The sequence below is a fragment of the Eublepharis macularius genome, chromosome 2, assembly GCF_028583425.1.
Source record: "Eublepharis macularius isolate TG4126 chromosome 2, MPM_Emac_v1.0, whole genome shotgun sequence".
In the NCBI taxonomy this organism is placed as follows: Eukaryota; Metazoa; Chordata; class Lepidosauria; order Squamata; family Eublepharidae; genus Eublepharis; species Eublepharis macularius.
This window is the reverse complement of record NC_072791.1, coordinates 384,677-402,139: the sequence shown is the minus strand read 5'-3', so window position 1 is coordinate 402,139 and position 17,463 is coordinate 384,677. Positions and strand designations below refer to the sequence as shown.

Genomic DNA, 17,463 nt, shown 5'->3' with positions numbered 1-17,463 from the left:
CCTGGTGTGCATGTCCAGGTTATCGTTACCATGTATGAGACCAACTTGCTCTGAAGCTTCAACTGCTTGCAGAAGACCAGAGAAGTGGTCCTCTCTCTCTCCAGGCTGAGATCTTCAAACTGATCCATGGATCCATACAATCCACCATAGAGCTTGCAGTGTTTCCCTCATCGCTATTAATGGTTGCATTCTGTTTCTCTTGCTTTGAATACCAAGATGTGCACTGGAGATCCACCCTCCAGTAGTACAAGCATCTTCAGATGAGGTCCTGGAAAAAGTAGTCAAGGAGAAGAAGTTGGAAGTGTCACATCAAGGTTCTCTAGGATATCTGAAGAAGGGAGCTCTAACTCTGTGAAGCTCAGACCCTGCTGATCTACTGCAGACCAACTCAGCTATCCACCTAAAACTACCAAGGTTCTTTAGACACTTGTTTCTAGTCCCCATCTATCCTTCTGCCCTGTCTTATCCTGCTCTGTGATTCCATCCCTTGAAAGAATCACTAGCTATCTGGCAAAAGTCATACCACCCTCTCCCTTTGGCTTGGAACCAGATTGAAGCCGTTTTTCCCAGAATGGGACTCACTCGTCATGGGCTCATGCATGATGGGTGTGCTTATAAAATTCGGTGATAATTCTATTCTCATGCCACTGTGTGCCAACATAGCTCACCCCTTCTTTACAGAAAGGTGATTCCTTGCTGCTTGCGAAAGGAGTGATGGACCCTGTCCTGTTCCCCCAGTGAGGAATGAGTTCTATCCCAAGTAGTTTGATACTGAAAAAGAACAACGTTTCTGCACCATTTCATACCTCAGGGGCCTCTAGGGCCATGGCTAATCAACTGAGTTTACTGGAGAGCACCAAGAGGAGGAAATTCTGAGAGGATCAGCTGTAGTAAGTGGTCAGGCTGTGAATCAGCACTTTGCTGGTTTGAATCCCACGACTGCCATGAGCTCCTGCGGTTCCTCTCAGCCCCAGCTCCCCAGCTGTATTGTGGGGATAATGATAATACTGACTTTGTTCACTGCTCCAATTTGTCCAGAAGAGTAGTGTATAAGCACACAATTATTACTGTCATGGGCCCATGTGAAGGAAAGACTGGTCCTTCACATAGGCCCTATTTCATGTCAGGCTTTATAGCTAAGTTTGCAGGTAAGAATTAGCACTGTAAATTGAACCTAGAAATATAGGGGTAACCGATGAAGTTGTTTTGAGATGGAATAATAATCTCCCACAGCAGAACTCTATACAGAAAATGGCAGTCCTGTTCTTTATCTGCTTGAGCTTCCGGGTTGCCCTCAAGAGCAGCTGCTTCTTGCCTCGCCACCGCTTTGGTTCCCGTTCTGTATATCCTTGATTATTGTTGTTCCCCCAACAGTCTGGACCGAGTTTCTCTTCTCTGAAGGGCCAGCTGGTAGTCATCTTGGTTTCTGTGATCCCCTCCACAACTGATCTAAATTTGCATGGTCAAATGTGTCCTCAGAAGCCTGAATCACTTACGTCCTTCCTGCAATAATTAGATGAATTATTTTGTCCCAGTTAATGGGACCAACCCATTGGCTACACCTGACCTCAGAATTGTGACATACAGGACAGTGTTCTTGGTCATTATTGTACCAGCTTGTGAGCCCTGCGCGTGACTCTTCTCTCTTCACGTTGTTTATTTTTTCTTATACTGGAAGAGATTTTCTGCACCATGTTCCCTACTTTCTCCAAAAGTTGTTTCCCAGTTTCATCTCTAGACGTACCTTTCCACAGCTTAAAGATGAGGCCGAGCAAACTCTGCTTGTTGGTTATCTAGAGAGCACTCATATTCTTTCTAGGGAAATCTGAGGACTTCTATAAGGACAATCACGTGTTTCTCTGTTATAGCAGCCCTCGAAAGTGTGAGAGGGTCTCACGTCAAAGGCTCTCAGAGTGGCTGATCAGGACCGTCACCCTGCGCTAACACCAGGTGGCAAAGCAACTGTTAACATAAAGCAGTGAATGCGCCCTGTGAAAGCAGTGGACTCTTACTTAGCATTTCTGGAAGGGAAGAAATCTGTAGAGCTGTGAGCTGGGCTGTGGCTATACTCAGACACCCAAGCATGACCAGGTGCACGTTTATAGCCATTTTCTCTAGTGGTCTGAGTGGGGCAGTCAGGACTTATGGGTAGCTCCTCCTCCGTCTCTTGAGCAGGGTCGAACGAAACACGCGATCCTGAGGGGGAGGGGCTCCCAGGCTGCTCCAGTTTTTTCGGCCCTGCTCTGCAGGAACGCACGAAATTCTTTGCTCCGAGGGAGCAGCGATCCAAAAAAACGGCAAGACTCCTTATCGAGGCGCGCGCTCGCGGGGGAAAGGAAGGTTTTTTCCTCCACCCCCCCCCCGTCCTCCCTCCTTCCACCCGAGCAAGATCTGGGGCGGCCAGGAAGCCGCGGAGGCGAGCAGCAGCGCCGACGATCCTAGTTAGCTAGGACCCGGCGTCTGCAGAGGCAAGGCAGCAAGGAACGGTCGGCAAGAAGCCGAGGGAGCGCGAGGCAGCCCGGCGCGGCTTTTTTCCTTGCGGAGGCCTCTTAATCGCGCCAAAATCGTGAGTAGCTGCTCGGACCCCGCGGAGAGGCTTGGGAACCTTGAGGACGCGGGGGGGGGAGGGGGGGGAAGTCTTCCCTTAGGCCCCAGCTGGGCTAGGAAGCAAGCAGCCTTAAGTCCCAATAAGGGCGGGAAACGGCCAAGACGGATCCCTTTTGTGCAAGGGAGATTTCAAACCCTTTTCCCCAGGGGCAAATGGGGAGGGCGGGGGTGCCCTGAAGACCATGGCACAATAGCCCTTGCAACTGGCATTAGAAGAGAGGAATTTTTCTCTCCTGCTTGAGTCTCATGACCCTTACTGTTTCTTTGGAGGGAAAATTGAGTTTGCTTAATTCAGACTGTATAAGTAATCCCCGCCCACGCCTTTCTCAACCCTAGGCGGGAAGATTTTGGCGGGAATGACGTCACAGGCCGGGGCAGCAGAACAGAAAGTGGCTGAGTCTGCCCTCACTAGCATGGAGTCCCCAAAGTTAACAAGACAAAATCATCCATCCCAAGGGGAAGGTCTAGGAAGCGGGGACCCTGACCTGACAGGCCCAGAAGCAAAGGCAAACATCTTAGCCTGGCTACAAGCAGAAATAAAAAACGGGATTGACAATGCCGTTAAAGAACTCAAAGGGCAGCCTGCTTCCCAAAAGAAGGATAAGCGGCCAGCCACCTCCAAAGGGAAAAGGCCTGCAGAACCTACTGTCCACTCTAAAGCAAAAAAGAGTAAAGCAAGGGAATGGCAGGATGAGGACTCTAGTGAATCAGACATTTCCCAAGAAGACTCAGCAACATCCCTTAGATCCTCAGGGAGTGAAGAAGGGGAACTGTCTGAGGAGGAAGAGGTGGACACTAACCAGTCTCAATATAGGCTGTTCCCCCCTGAAATGTTTTCTAAATTGCTCACCAAGGTATTAAGGACCTTGGAGATTTCACCCTCTGCTGCAGGAAAAGGGGAGACGGAATCCTCTTACCCTCAGGGGTTGGAAAGAGCACTGCCAAAGATGGGACCAAAGCACTCGGGAGTGTCCCTGCCGGCTATCTTCCACGATGTCTTGAAAACAGAATGGGACAATCCAGCAAAACCAAAGCTATACCAATCCATCTTCCACAAGTTTTATGCCTTGAGCCCAGAGGATGCTAAAAAGCTCAAACTACCAATCGTGGATGATCCGGTCACCAGCCTGGCCACGACCTCGGTGTTACCCATGGACGCAGAGGGCATGCCTAAGGACCCGTCAGACAAAAAGATTGAACAGGCATTGCGCAGAGACTTCGAGGCTTCGGCTGCGTCCCTGAGATCATCGGCAACTGGATCCTTGTTCGCCAGGGCAGCTTTCACCTGGGCCTCAGATTTGGCAGCAGCAGGTAGAGAGGTACCCAAGGAGGTCAAAAACGAGGTAAAGAAAATTGCCTTAGCTGCAGCCTTCGCAGCAGACGCCACTCTGGATTCATTCCAAATGTCATCCAGAGCCATGGGCTTTAACGTAGCAGCACGCAGAAATACGTGGTTAAGAAATTGGGACGTGGACCAACAAGCCCGCAGCAGGGTTGCAGCGATTCCATACTCGGGATCTAAGCTCTTCGGAGAGGCTCTGGACAAATATCTAGTCGAAAATGCTGAAAAGAAAAAGGTGCTCCCATCTAAGAAGAGAGACCTCCGGTACAAAGGAAAACATTCCTTTCGTGATTTCAGGAGACCAGTCAGACACAACACCGACAGACCATTCAAGAACAGATGGCAAACCAAGTCAAGATCCGACTCCAGGCCCTTTGGCTTCAGGAAGGCGGCCACCCAGTCCAAGGGACATAAGAAGAACACCTCCGCATGACTATCCGGGCAGAGGGGAGACCGAGCTCATCGGGGGTCGCCTACAGTTGTTTGCACCCAGGTGGAGGCAGACGATTACAGACCAATGGGTATTGGAAACGGTATCCAAGGGCTACTCCTTGGAATTCGAGAAAACGCCACCCAAGAGGTTCATCCATGTGTCAAGGAACCAATCTCAGCAAAAACACCGGAAAATAAAAGAAGCCATTCATCACCTCTTACAGATCGAGGCCATAGAGCCAGTGCCTTCTCAGTTCAGGAGACAAGGGGTTTACTCAGTGTTTTTTCATCGTCCCGAAGAAGAACGGAGAGATCAGAGCCATCTTGGACCTGAAGTGGCTGAACCTTCACGTAAGGTCCAGACGGTTCAAAATGGAGACGATGAGATCCACTACTGGAGCCATACAACAGGGGGATTATCTGGCATCCATAGATCTGTCGGAGGCCTACTTGCACATACCTATACGTCCCTCTCACAGAAGGTACCTGCGCTTCGCCTACGACGGGGAGCACTATCAATACACGGCTCTCCCCTTCGGCCTGAAATCTGCACCGAGGGTATTTACCAAAGTCCTGGTGACCTTGGTGGCCTACCTCAGACTGCAAGGAGTAGCCCTGTCGCCCTACCTGGACGACATTCTAATAAAGGCGCCGTCCCTGCAGGAGGGACAGGCGGCAGTAGCACGGACCATAGCCTGCTTGGAGGACCACGGTTTCATTGTGAACCGACGAAAGAGCATACTATCCCCATCGCAGAGGATTGTTCACCTGGGGGTGATTGTGGACACTGTGCTGGACAAGGTTTTCGTTTCTCAGGAACGACAGCAGAAGATCTTCTCACTGATCAAGTCCATTCAGTCGGGCAGGCAGGTGGAGATAATGCAACTGGCCAAGCTGCAGGGCATGCTGGTATCCTGTCAGGATACGCTCCAGTGGGCCAGATTTCACACCAGACCCCTTCAAAGGTTCTTACGCCCTTATCAAAGTGTCATATGTCACAAATGGCACAAACTAGTGGAGATTCCCCTATCTCTGTCCAGGGAGTTGAACTGGTGACTGGAACCGAGCAGATTCACAGTAGGTACCCCCCTCAGGGAACCGAACAGGAGACAGATGACAACAGATGCCAGCCTGACAGGTTGGGGAGCCCACACGAAGGACAGGATGACACAAGGGGAATGGCTTCCCGAAGAAAGAGAAGCAAGCATAAACCTCCTGGAACTCAAAGCCATAAGGAATGGCCTATTAGAATTCGAAAGCGACCTCATGGACAGTCATGTGATGATTCTAACAGACAACATGACAGCGAAGGCCTACATAAACAGGCAAGGGGGCACCAGGTCCAAGCTCTTGACAAGGGTGGCGGAGCAGATCTTTCTATGGGCAGAAAAGAACGTGAAATCACTGAAGGCAGCCCACATTGCTGGACAACAGAACACGCTGGCGGACTGGCTGAGTCGGAACAGGGTGGATCAGTCCGAATGGGCTCTGAACAGACAGGTGTTTGTGCAAATATGCCAAAGGTTCGGCACTCCAGAGGTGGACCTCTTCGCCTCCTTGGAAAACAGGCAAGTACCACTATTCTACTCAAGGTACAGCGAACCAGAGGCGATGGGAGTAGATGCACTGACTCAGGAGTGGCCACGATGTCTTCTTTATGCCTTCCCTCCACCGAAGATCATCCACAGGGTGCTTCAGAGGATCCTCGACCAAAGGGCGAACGTCATACTGATAGCGCCGTTCTGGCCTCGGAGGCCCTGGTTCCAGGATCTCAGGAGGATGTCCGGCGGGAACCCATGGACTCTGCCGTACAGGGAGGACCTTCTAACACAGGGGAACATTCGGCATCCAGACCTGGCGTCCCTAAGGCTGACAGCTTGGGCGTTGAACATGTCCAGCTCCGGGACCTAGGATACTCGGAGAAGGTCATTTCCACGATGTTGGCTTCAAGAAAAGGTTCTACCAACAAAAGCTACAATAAAACGTGGAAAGTTTTCAACGACTGGTGCATCAAGACTCGCCACGATCCGATTTCGGCGCCCGTGGATCAGATTCTTCTATTCTTACAAGATGGTTTGGACAAGGGGCTTAGTACCAGCACGTTGAAGCGGCAGGTGGCAGCAATTTCTGCCATCAGAGGCACCAAGACTGGTTCATCTCTCACGTCGCACCCCCACATCAAGAGGTTCTTGAGAGGGACCACCTTGCTGAATCCGCCCCAAGTACATCGTTTCCCGACTTGGAATTTGAATCTGGTGCTGAAGGCACTCACGAGGGAGCCATTTGAACCTATGGCAACCTGTTCTTTAAAAAACTTGTCTCTCAAGACAGTCTTTCTAGTGGGTTTGACATCTGCCAGGAGAGTGTCGGAGATAGGGGCACTCTCAGTGAATAGGGACTTGTGCATTTTTCACCAAGATAGAGTAGTGCTAAGGACAGATCCTGCCTTTATCCCTAAGGTCAACTCGTCCTTTCATAGGGGGGAAGACATTGTCCTACCCTCCTTCTGCACTAACCCTAAGCATGACAGGGAAAGGGAGTGGCACAGGCTAGACGTTAGGAGGGCCCTAAGCTTCTATATAGATAGAACTAGTCAGATTCGCAAGGGAGAGTTTTTGTTCGTTTCGTTTAAGCAGAACGCCATGGGTGAAAAAGTTTCCCCATCCACACTAAGTAGATGGATCAGGGAATGCATTGGTTTAGCCTACAAGGCTAGGAATTTATCGCCCCCAGAAGGCATCACTGCCCATTCCCTCAGGGGAACAGCCACCTCAGCAGCTTACAGGTCCTTCCCATCCCTGGAAAAGATATGTAAGGCCGCAACGTGGAAATCTGTCCACACCTTCACCAGGCATTACAGGATAGACCAGATGGCCTCGGCCGACGCGGCCTTCGGCCGTAGGGTTCTTCAGCACGTCCTAGATCCATAGAGAGCCCGCCCCTGGGTTAACTGCTATGCTTATGTCCCATAAGTCCTGACTGCCCCACTCAGACCACTAGAGAATGGAAGATTTTTCACTCACCGTGAAGCTTCCTTTCTTGGTGGTCTAGGAGTGGGGCAGTCACAATCCCACCCAATACAGACATGGTTACAAACGACAGGGACATAGCCGGCAAGGACGTGAGGAAGGGACATATAGCCTTCTTTAGTTCGTTAGACTGAGATCTAGTTATAATGTTATGTTTTTTCAATAAAGTTATCAAGTTGCCGTTGTAGTTATCTGAAACAGGACGGTTGCAGTCTTGACCAGAACTCCGGGGGAAATCGTTGAGGGCTTGAAAAGGAACTGGAGCAGCCTGGGAGCCCCTCCCCCTCAGGATCGCGTGTTTCGTTCGACCCTGCTCAAGAGACGGAGGAGGAGCTACCCATAAGTCCTGACTGCCCCACTCCTAGACCACCAAGAAAGGAAGCTTCACGGTGAGTGAAAAATCTTCCATTCTCCTAAGGTGACGTCAGCAACCCTCGCCAGGTAAGCAAGCTTGCTGGCCTCCCATAGGCAGACTGCACAGGGACCAAAATGAGCCCGTGACATACAGGGCTTCTGCTCACTCCTTCACCCTGCACTGTCATTGCAGTTTGCTCTCCTCTCAGGTCGGACACTAAACAAGCCTGTCCACTCCTTCTCAGAGGCAGACCTCCCACTAAGCACGTCTGCTCAGTGCAAGAGCCAGCCCTAAACTGGGCATCGTCTGTGCTCTGCCAGAGATGGGCCTTCACTGCCAACTGCCCAGATGACTGAGAGGGGATAGGATAACCAACTTGAAGTTCTTGAAGGGCTGCCATATAGAGGATGGCACAGAGTTGTTTTCCGCTGCCCCAGAAGGTTGGACTAGAACCAACAGGTTGAAATGAAATCAAAGGAGTTTTCGGCTAAACGTTTGGAAGAACTTCCTGATAGAGCGGTTCCTCAGTGGAACAGACTTCCTCGGGAGGTGGTGGGCTCTCCTTGGGGTCAGGTAGCAATTTCCCCCCGTCCAGTTTGACTAGGGATCCTGACGGTGTTTTGCCATCTTCTGGGCATGGAATAAGGGTCACTGGGTGTGTATGTTGGGAGGTAGTTGTGAATTGCCTGTCTTGTGTAGGGGGTTGGACTAGATGACCCTAGAGGTACCGTCCAACCCTATGAGTCTCTGATTCCCCAACGTACCATCAGCTCTCTGAAAACGGATGGGACGTTACTACAGCCGTCACAAGATGGCTCTGGCGTTCACATGGCATTTGTTGTGTGACAGCAAGAGGCCCCATAGCCGCCTCTCCACCACAGACGCCCATAGCAGAGAGGATTCCGTGCACTGAGGCAACCTTTTTAGAGCCACGGAGCTCACTCTGGACTCAGCCACTCTCAGGTGAATCTTCTAAACAAATGTATTCCTTGAACACTTGAAGCAGCCTCATACTGGCTTGCACAATCAGTCCTTTGAAATCAGTATTGTCCACTCATACTGGTGGTGGCTCTCCGGGGTCCCAGGCGGAGAAAGGTCTTCCACATGCTCTGTGGCCTGAACCTTAACTGGAGATGCTAGGAATCGAACCCACGACCTTCTGCATGCCAAGCAGATTCTCTGCCACTGAGCCACCCCCCGCCCTTTTCCAGCTGAGCTCTGAAAAAGCTCTGCAAACGTAGAACAGACAACGGGCATAGAATAACCTTCACCCATCTCAACGGAATACTTTTGTCCTTCAAGAAAGATGTTTAGATTTATAAGGCAACAGGTGTATGGACAAACGCAAGCATGTCTGAGTGACTCTTAAACATTTCAGAAGACGGGCTCACCTGAAACATCCGAGGAGGAGCCCAGTGGGTAGCTAGCTAGGGCTGGTCTGTGGTTCAGTGGTGGGCGCCTCTGTCATCTCAGCTGAGGAGACGAGCCTTTGCAGCTACGGAAAGGCTATTTTTAGATTACCTGATTTCACTCCTAGTGGGTTGTATGTCTTGAAAGGTCTTGAAACATGGCCATGTTCCTTTTAAAATGAAAACTTTGTCTTTAAAATGTATCCCTGCATTGAATAAGATTGGCTTGGAGACCCTGGGCAAGTGGCACTCCATGTTCCTGGAATACTGCGAGGAAGGACTTCTTCGTTCGGCAGGTGACAGAAGTGCAGGTTCACTGCCAGTGGATCTAGCGACAGCCTCAAGCACAGAGGCTTTAAAGGGGTCTTGGATTTTGATGGATGGATTGATATTAATAGTCCGCCTTGCTCATTAAGACTTGGGGCCGATTGTGCAGTGTAAGTCAGTGGGACATCCAATGAACAATGCAGAAGGGTTTGGATAGCGTAGCATTTGAAAACAAGCAGAAATCTGACACAGAGCTGCTAAAACGACGCTGAAACAAGTCACAAACAGTTAAACATCACACGATGCAGAAATTACCTAGTAGGAGCATACTTGCTGCAACAGAGACTGTGCAGTAGTATAGTCTACAGTCCTTGTCTCCTACTTGAGTAAAAAAAAAAAACCTCCTGAAAAGATTAGTTTTGCATACTTTGCGGAAAGCAAGGAGAGTGGGCGCTCTCCTGACCTACTCTGGCAAGGTATTCCGTAAGGCAGGGGCCACCACAGAGAAAGGAGGTGTATGGGCCGCTGTGGTATCACGCAGAGGGCCCTGTTCAGATGAGCAAAGCTGCCCTGGTGGAACATGGCGGGGAGGCCATGGAGGGCCTTGCATGTGACAGCCAAGACCTTGAACTGAGCCCAGTAACTGATGGGAAGGCAGTGGAGTGACTGCAGAGTGAGGGCGATATAGGCATGCTTCACGTAGCTCCTGATAATAACTGAGAGGCAGCATTCTGTATCGGCTGAGAGGAGGCCCACGTCGAGTGTGTTACGGTAGTCTAGTCTCAGTGTTACTTTAGTGGGGGTCCCAGGAGCCAGAAATCCCGGCCGTCTTTCAGGCCAGACTGAGTTGGAGATGTCAGACTATGCTACTCCAGAGTTGATAGTCTGTTTCATTCCCCTCTGCAAGAAGACAAGGTCTTTTTGGTTTCAAAAGGTTTATTGTGAAAGACAGCATTCATCTCCAAGTATGCATAATCCGGGATAGATATCCTGGCCGACCAAAGGATTGACAAGAATAACTCATGAAAAGAAAGTGGTTACATTTCACACTCCTAAGCCCAGCCTCCCCCCTGAAATCACACAGCAAAGCTTCTCAGAGGCACGATGTGCTGGCCAAGGTCGAGCAGACAGATAAGAGAGTTTCCTTTCCCACGGACTCGGCTCCGTGCAGGTGTTGAGGCCTGGAGGGAAAGAAAGACTAAACACCACAGAATTAAATATGGCTTTACTCAGGTTAAACAGGCTCTGACAGGAGAAAGGCCCTTTTTGCAGCAGCTGCATCCGCTTGTTTCTCCAGCAGCCATGCTGGATCCAGTATAACAGCTGTGGTTATACTGGTTAATAGTCTGAAAGGGAACCGACTGAAAGTGAGCCCAGGTAAGTCGGAAATGATGCTGGTTGGGAAGGTGGAGGTTTGGGTGACGGTTGCGCGCCCCCCTTCCGATGCTGTTCCTCAAGGTCACGTACAAGGAAGCCCCTGTGTGAAGTGTGGAAGCAGGGACCACCTTTTCAGCAGCGACTGAGCGTGCCGTTTGTTCCTTTACTCGGTCGCTGTTTTTTCCACAGTGTTTAAAATTTTCTGTGTTCAGTTTTTTTATAGCATCTCTTCTCCACCTTTCCAAATTACTCAGGGTAGTTTGCAGCTGCCATAATAAAACACGCACAAGAAAGAACCTTGCCCTTGAAATGCCCCATCCCTGGCCACCTGCATAAGCCACGTGGTGCGCGTGCTGCGTCAGGCATCCGCGGCTGATCAAGGCCTTTGAAATAGGAGAGAGTTTCAAGCCTTCCCAAAGACCAGCCCAGGGAGAACTTCAGCACGTCTTCCAGCAGACTATTCTGATGTAAAAGGCAAATAGGCTCGAGTGCACCTGTGGGGTGTGTGTGTGTTAGTCCCGATGAGCAGTTGTCCTTTCTCCTGTCGAATGCCTGGAAGCCTCTCGGCGTGGCCGGACCCCCTTTTTCTCTGGCTTAAGCCTCCTTCAGCCTTGGTTCGCGTGGCCTGCCTTCTGGGCCTCTCTGTTCCTGCAGCCCTCCTCTGGATCTTTCCCCATCCCTCGCGGGTTGAGGCATTCAGACGGCAGCCTGTGCAGAGGAACGGAGGGGGTGCTGTTTGCCTGCTGCTGTAACTGCAGTTCTTGTCCTCTTGTTACTTCCGTGTTTGATTTGTTATCTGTTACAACTGGGATTTTTTTGCATGACTTCTGGTCTTTTATCTCCCACTTTTCTCCTGATGGGGACTCAAAGCAGCTGACAGTATTGCTCTCCCCAGCTCCATGATAGCCTCACGGCAGCTGCCCCATGTGATTGGTTAGGCTGAAAGAGAATCTGCAGGCGGCCACTCCAAAAGCATCAGTTACCAGAAACAGCCGGTGTTTGTGCTGCTCAGATCAGCGGGTCTGAGTGAGTCACCCGGTGAGCTTCCATGGCAGAGTGAAACTTGGCCTTCTGTCTCCCAGATCCTAGCCCAGCGCTACCCCGGCACTGTCCACACAAGGGGGAGGTCGCACCCTCCCGCTGTAAGAAGTGAGAAACAAAGCTGGATACGCAGGCCGGTGGGCCTTAACTCTGTCCCCTGTAACAGTCGTATAGGCTGGAGTTACCTGCCAGTTTAACTAGTTAATTTATAGCCAACACTCCCCCTTGTCCAGAGTTCCTTTAATAAAATGAGCTTCTGCCCAGACGAGTCCCGTCTCCTGGCCGTGGAGGTTTGCTCCCGGTGAAAAGAGGGTGGGGCCTGCCAGACGGACACGGCTGCTCATAGGGGCTCCTCCTCAAAGCCCACGGGGCACCCGGGTGGGGGGGCTGTGAGGAGGGTGCACGTGTGTGCGCATGCACACACATGCTTGAGGTGAGATTTGAGATGGGGAGGGGGAGTGAGGCATGGAGAATCCCCCTTCAGTTGCTGGCAGTGATGATTATTAGAGTTGCCAACAGGCATGAAGAGGATGTCCTGTCACCTGAACAAGGATTCCATAGCATGGAGGTGAAGAGCACCTTGTGGGGCTTGTCTTAAAGGGACAGGATGTTTTTTTCATTCAGGCAGTTGGCAACCCTAATGATTATCCCCCCCCCCAAAAAACACACACATTGTTCTGTTCTCAGAAAGACTCCACGGCTATCCAGCAGTCCCTGTTTCTGTCGGCCCTTCTGAGGCCTCTCTCTCCCCACACAGCTGACATTGCGCGCAACATGGGTGCCAAGACGGTCGTTGCCATTGATGTGGGCAGCCAGGATGAGACCGACCTCTGCAACTACGGGGACAGCCTGTCTGGGTGGTGGTTGCTCTGGAAACGCCTCAACCCTTGGGCACAGAAGGTCAAGGTAAGGGGCTCCGTTCGGTTCTGATCTCCCACCAGTCCGCCAGGAGGGTGCTAGCCGGGTGGAGTCTCTTCAAGGACTTTCCTGTCGCCCACCTCATTTTTCTTCCTAAATTTTCCATTTGTTCATTGACAGAAGGGTTATTTTTTCAATACTGTTGCTGCATCTCTTGCAGAGATGCCCTGAGAAGGCCGCCTGCTTCCTTTCAAGGATGCCCCTTAAATGCACAGCGGCTGCCCACTTGCGGAAAGGGATCCAGGCCTTTGTTTCTCAACAAATGTTTTTGACACATTTTCCCAGCGCTCTTCCAGAGAGCCAGTTTGGTATAGTGGTTAAGAGAGTGTGGGACTCTAATCTGGAGAGCCGGGTTTGATTCCCCACTCCTCCACTTGAAGCCAGCTGGGTGACCTTGGGTCAGTTACAGCTCTCTCAGCCCCACCCACCTCACAGGGTGTTTTGTTGTGGGGATAATAATGACATACTTTGTAAACCGCTCTGAGTGGGCATTAAGTTGTCCTGAAGGGCAGTATATAAATCTAATGTTGTTACTATTATTCCTGCAACGTTTTTCTGGGAAATGTGTGGCCCCTTGCTGCTGGTCTGTTGTGATGCTCCTCACAGAGCACAAGTGCCCGAGAGGCCGAGGCTCCTGTGAGAAGGGGCTTGTGACTTGGTCCACATTCACCCCAGAAAACTCTGTAGGAGTTAAGCGAGGCATCTTGTAATGGACGCCTTGGGCCATCGAGGCGGGACATCCCTCCGTGAGCTGCAGGGCACAGACACAATGAGGCACTCTGTTGGATCCCTGCTGGGAAGAGGGGCGCAGCTGCCGTATAAGGGCTGCAGTGGACAAAAGGCGCAGGGGCCCCCGGCCATCAGGGGCCCACGGCCAGGCCCGCCAGAACGCCGCCCTGCTTGGGGGGGGGTGGTTGTGCAGGCTGCTTGCTTCCTTGCTTGCCTGCCAGCCGTGGCCCGGCCTGCTGGCGTCTGCCCGCGGCTGCCTCTGCTGGGCCCTCACAGACTCAGCTGCAAGCAGAAAAGGCCGAGGTGCGGGAGCTGCGGCTCCAGCCAAGAAGGGAAGGGCCTGAGCTGGGCAGTGAGTGGGGTGGAAATGCCGGCATCTCTAGTTTTACTTAAGGTGTGGGCAGAAGGGTGCTCAGGTTGGGCAAATGGGAATAAAAATTGGCAATTAGAAGTCCCGCCCACAGCACTGCTTCCTTGATCCAGGCTCCGTCCCCCCACATGGCTGCTTTGAACTAAAAATAGAAACCCTGGGAGATCATTGTTAAAGTAAATAGTACCTGCGGGGGGGGGGGGCATTAGGATCTAGAAGTATCGCTTGAGCCAGGCTGTCCACCCTGTTATTAGCTATGGCAAGGAGAACAGACACAACCTCTCCCTCTTTCTCGTCCCCTCACTGGAGTAATAACAGTCCGGGGAAGGGCAGCATTTCAGAAAAGGATGCAAGGGGGAAAAATAAGGCTAAAACCCTACTCGCTTCTACGCTCCACTGTGATTTGGATAGACCCCTCCCCCCCGCCCTGGCCCCCCCGTCCTTGTTGGAGAGAGCCATTCAGAAGTATATCAGAATCAGGTCGAGACAAGAGAAACACAGAGAAAGAAAAAGGGAATTGTAAGCATGTGCGTTAAGGATAAATGAGAAAAGAGAGACCGGAATGGATGGTAAAGAGTCCAGGAGCACCTTTAAGACTAACCAACTTTACCGTAGCATAAGCTTTCGAGAACCACAGTTCTTTTCGTCTGGTGCAATCTGATGAAGCGTACTGTGGCTCTCGAAATCTTATGCTACAATAAAGTTGGTTAGTCTTAAAGGTGCTCCTGGACTCATTACTGTTTTGTGACTACAGACTAACATGGATAACTCCTTGGAATGGATGGGTGTGTGTGTATGAGAGAGAGAGACTTGGTTGGGAAGAGAAAGCAAGGAGGACTGCCGGTTTGCTTTGTCCGGGGGCCACCTGTGCCTTCATGCGGCTTGGTCCTTTGTTCCCAGGTGCCAGACATGGCAGAGATCCAGTCTCGCCTGGCCTATGTTTCGTGCGTGCGGCAGCTGGAGGTGGTGAAGAGCAGTTCATACTGTGAATACATTCGTCCTCCCATCGATCGCTTCAAAACCATGGATTTTGGCAAGTTCGATGAGATCTATGTGAGTCCTGGGGCCAAGCCAGGCTACTTCCTGGTGAAACGCGTGACTGGGCAAAGCCTCTTTGAACTCCTGTCTGGCAGGTTTTTGAAGAGGGGCTGTTCATTGTTGCTTGAAAAGATGCAAGAAAGAGTCTGGGAAGCATCTTTCCCAGGCCGTGTGTTCTCGTGCTCGTCTGCTTGTATAGTTAGGAAATCTGTCTCATATTTTGCCTCAACCTGGCGCTGTTTGCTGGGAAGACCAGGCGTGTGCTGGAAAGACTCAAGCCTGTTCTAGATGCGCTGTTTCTTCAAGCACAGGTGTTAGGAGGGCTTCCAGTATCCTGAAGTGAGTCACTCTTTCTTGCAACTTTCCGTTTTAAAAAAATAGAGTTTCCCATCTATGCCCTTGCTTGTAAGAATCCCAATGCAGCTTACAACAAAATTTTTAAAACCAATATGTCGATTACCTTGTTTTTGCTCTCTTCCATAGGATGTGGGTTACCAACATGGAAAAGTGGTGTTTGGTGGCTGGTGTCGTGGGGATATCATTGAGAAAATGGTGAAAGATTGGCATTCTGCAGACTTCTATGAGAGCAAGCGCATGGATGTAAGTGGCGGGCGGGAGTGGAGGTGGATGGAGAATGGCCAAGTGTGGGGCTCCTCCAGCTAACTGGAAGGAAGGAATATCCCTTTGAACCCCTTTTCTCTCCCCGCCTGACCCTGGGTTCCCCTGAGACAAAGCGGGGTGGGTGGGGCTCAGTGGAAGAGCACCTGCTGCGCCTGCGGGAAGTCCCCGGTTCGGACCCCAGCAGCAGGATTGGTTAGTAGATGAGCCGCTGCTAGTCAGAGTAGACAGGAGTGGGCTGTGCACTGAAAGAAATGCTGTTTACATTTCAGATCTGGGATTCAGGAGCCCTAATTCGCCCCCCACCCCATCCCTAATCCTGGTTTTCTGGGTGTCTGTTACCATTCTGGGATTCCATTCTGGTGTGTTTTCTTTCCCCTTTGGATTCTGGAATTCTGAGGCCATTATTTCCTGTGAGGGAGTGAAGCCAGGGGTCTGGGGCAACTGTTTTTAAAGGTAACAGCTCCACAGATGCATGGGGAGCAGGTCCTTTCCCTGCATTAAATACCTCCCAGGTTTCATGGGAATTAGAGCAAGGAGTCGGGTTTTACCTCTCCCTGAATCCTTGTCTCCAGTCTTTCTTTGGGGGCGGGGGGGGGGGAAATACCTTGCTAGGCTTAACGTTTCAAAGGAGAGGAAGGACCTACCTGGGCCGGACTCACCTGGCCAGCATGAGCCTTGCCTGTGGCTCCAGGGCCGTGTTTTTGTAGCCCCCCCTCCCCGTTATAATGCCCCTCCCTCCCCTGCCAGCATTGGGACCCGCAGAGCTGCCTGAAACCCCGGAAGTGGGAGGGGGCAGGCCAGCAAGCAGGACTCCCGGCTGCCTAGGGGAAAGAATTGAATGCGCTAAAACAGATGGCCATGGGAGCTCCTTGAAGGCCCTTTGGATATAGGGGGCACCAGGAATGCCGATTGGCTTGCCTGGGCTCCATTCCTGTCTGTAAAATGAGCGGATCAGAGAAACCCAGGGCACGCGTCAATCTGAGTCCCTGGCAGTAGACGGGGGCTCCCTCAGAGAGCTCTTAGATCTGCAAGTAAACATCCACTGGTGGTCCCTGGCCCCAGGGAGGCTCGGCTGGCCTCGACCAACTTGGTGGAACTCTCTGTCGGAAGTCACTCGGGCCCGCCAAGATCTTGTATCTTTTCGGCGGTCCTGTAAGACAGAGATGTTCCGCCAGGCATACGGTTGAGGCCAGCACGGGATCCATCGAATTAGCCTCCCTGCCAGTCTCCTGCCAGTGGGGGGGGGGAGCATATGGTCTATCTGCCTCCCCATGCTTGAGGGATTGGAGTTTCGCCAACCCACACCTCCACCCTTTTCTTCCCTTGTGTATATGGTGGGCAGGGGAAGGGGTAAGGGTGCCCCACCTGGAATGTTGAAATCCATGTTGGTGCTGAGTTGTATTTTACTGGTTTTATTTGTTGTAATTTATCTATGATTGTAACCCGCCCTGAGCCTGCTTGCGGGGAGGGCAGGCTAGAAATCCAATCAATCAATCCTGGGAGTAAGCCTCATTGCATAGAATGGGCTTACTCTTGAGTAGACGATTAGGCTTGCTCTCTGAATGTGGAATTACAGCTCCTCAGCACTTCCAGCAAATGCTGGGAAAAACTGATGTGCACAGACCATTTTACTTTTACCCTGAGTTACTTACTTTTTCATATTTTCTTTATTTAAATGGTAAACAGTAAACATAAAAGGTATAAATAAGCAATAAACCTAAAAGATAAAAAACACAATATTCTAATGATGCACTAACAATACATATAGACATACAATAACACTTGAATGACACTTGAATGGCAAGTGTATTCCTCCCTGTTCACTTGCCCTCCACTTGCTCTCCACTCGATCCACTTGCCGTTCAAGTGTCATTCGTCACTTGTAGCTTGGCCCTCAGTGTTCATGACCTTGTGGACTACTCACTCCC

The 17,463-nt window shown here is 51.1% G+C and overlaps 1 protein-coding gene across 4 annotated transcripts in view; it reads left to right on the top strand.

The window, feature by feature from the left end:
* LOC129324899 (patatin-like phospholipase domain-containing protein 6) overlaps positions 1-17,463 on the top strand; it is a 74,564-nt gene that overhangs the window by 51,471 nt on the left and 5,630 nt on the right. For all 4 annotated transcript variants that reach the window (XM_054972345.1, XM_054972343.1, XM_054972344.1 and 1 more), the window contains 3 exons: positions 12,617-12,765; positions 14,777-14,929; positions 15,398-15,514. In XM_054972345.1, the coding sequence (XP_054828320.1) occupies positions 12,617-12,765; positions 14,777-14,929; positions 15,398-15,514 (419 nt within the window). The remainder of the gene's footprint in view (positions 1-12,616; positions 12,766-14,776; positions 14,930-15,397; positions 15,515-17,463) is intronic.